The sequence below is a fragment of the Pygoscelis adeliae genome, unplaced genomic scaffold, assembly GCF_000699105.1.
Source record: "Pygoscelis adeliae isolate BGI_AS28 unplaced genomic scaffold, ASM69910v1 Scaffold101, whole genome shotgun sequence".
In the NCBI taxonomy this organism is placed as follows: domain Eukaryota; kingdom Metazoa; phylum Chordata; class Aves; order Sphenisciformes; family Spheniscidae; genus Pygoscelis; species Pygoscelis adeliae.
This window is the reverse complement of record NW_008824238.1, coordinates 8,699,216-8,701,007: the sequence shown is the minus strand read 5'-3', so window position 1 is coordinate 8,701,007 and position 1,792 is coordinate 8,699,216. Positions and strand designations below refer to the sequence as shown.

The 1,792-nt window shown below is 45.4% G+C and overlaps 1 protein-coding gene across 1 annotated transcript in view; it reads left to right on the top strand.

Moving 5' to 3' along the window:
• The window catches only part of LOC103926245 (chromosome unknown open reading frame, human C8orf46), a 16,905-nt gene that overhangs the window by 8,746 nt on the left and 6,367 nt on the right, over window positions 1-1,792 (top strand). The window contains exon 3 of the mRNA XM_009335086.1: window positions 789-951. Within this exon, the coding sequence (XP_009333361.1) occupies window positions 789-951 (163 nt within the window). The remainder of the gene's footprint in view (window positions 1-788; window positions 952-1,792) is intronic.

Here is a 1,792-nt window from a genome sequence, read left to right as displayed (position 1 = left end):
TAATCTTCTTGAGAAAATTGTTTCCGGACCATCCTGGATAACCGCCCTGATGGATCCACCTGCTTGGAGCCTATCCCTGTTTTTTAAGCTCACATTAGCTCTGGCCTCCCCAGTTGCCTGTGGCAGCACAGTGAGTGCCATGGCTGAGTTGTGATCGATGTAGAAAAGAACTTGATTTTGTCCATGATCGTTTTCAGGGACTCTGTTCAAGATAAAGGGGGCCTAATGTTCAAAGATGCAGCTCTCAGTGAGTTTCGTTTGTGCAAGCTAACGTTTGTGAAAATTAATCTCTAGGAGCACAATTATTCACCGCCTTGTATCCTCTGTAGTCATTTACCAGGTATAAAATGCAAATAAGTCCAAAAGACAGGAGAGGCCATGAAGAAATAGCATTTATAATTCACATTGCATAAGTTTAACTGATTGCCCAAGATACAATGTGGTAAGAAATTAAATTTGAGCTGTCTCAAAGGCATATCCTATTCAGTAGATCCTGAAAAGGACCACATTTCAGTCTCCTGAGGAGAATACAGAAAGGTGCAACTAAGTAGCTGGGTCCCAGAGAGACCACACTTGATTTTCCCATGCTTTTATACATCCCATGCACAGAGACAGGACCCAAACAAAACAAACCCTTCAAATCTGACAGTCCCCACCCAACAAAATCCCCTTTGGATGACAGTAAAGCAGTGGGAAGAGCAAGCGTCATGCTGCTCCCCTGTGACCTTGACGGACCACCTTATCTCCAAGGCCAGGTGTAACGGGATGGTTTTGCCTCTTCCTTGTAGGTGGTAGCCGTATCCGATCATCGGCCCCACAGGACAGAGAAGCTGCAGCCCCACCAGGGTGACCTCCTCCAGGTGCTGTACAGCGAAGACGAGGTGCGGGGCTTGGGCCGCCTGCAGAGCGGGCAGCGGGGACCCTGCCCTGCCAAGGGCGCTGCCCAGCACAGTAAGTCCACAAAAGTGGCTTTATTCCTCTGTGGCTTCAGAACACTTTTAGATGCTGCAGTCTTCCAGTCTGCAGTGAAGCAGGCGCTTTGTTATGTACCTGAAGGATACTTCCATGCTTAAAATGTCCGGTGGAATTAATGAGATAACGACCGTGGCATTGCAGAGCTCTCGCTTTATTCAGAGTCATAAACTCGCTTTATTCAGTCATAAACGCTCCCTTTCCAAAGGCTGACAATATTTTAGAAATGATAGATTGCATATTACTGAGTTTGCCTGAGTCATCTTATTGTATAAGATCCCTGCTTAGAACTTGCCAGAACATAATTATTTGGGATGAAATTTTAGATTCTGGATGTCAGCCACAGACCTGATTTTGTTTTCTCAACCAAAACTTGTTCAGCATATTTGTGAGAGTCCATGAAGGAAAAATAGAGTTTGCCAACGCAAAACCAAGGAAATGAGTAAACATAAATAGACTGGTCATTCAGCTCCTTCAATGCTGGTGTGTTTTGTTTGGAAGGTCGAAGCTGGAGCAGGGCCATGCAGTTTGGCAAGGGGTGGCCTTTTAATCAAAAACGCATCTTTTGCTCTCCCTTGAAAAAGTCGTCAATCAGTCATAAGCCTTTGAAAAAATCCCATATGACACGTGTTTGGTAGAGACATTGGCCATTTAGCTGTTAAAAGGTGCTAAATCTGTAAAGCAAATACTACCATGAAGGTGCATGTTCTTCACACCACCAGTGTGCAACCGCATTGCTCATAAGCCATCCCATTTGAACACAGACCAGACAAGAACGGGGCCTGGGAAACTGGGAAGGAACAAACTGAGCTTGGGACCA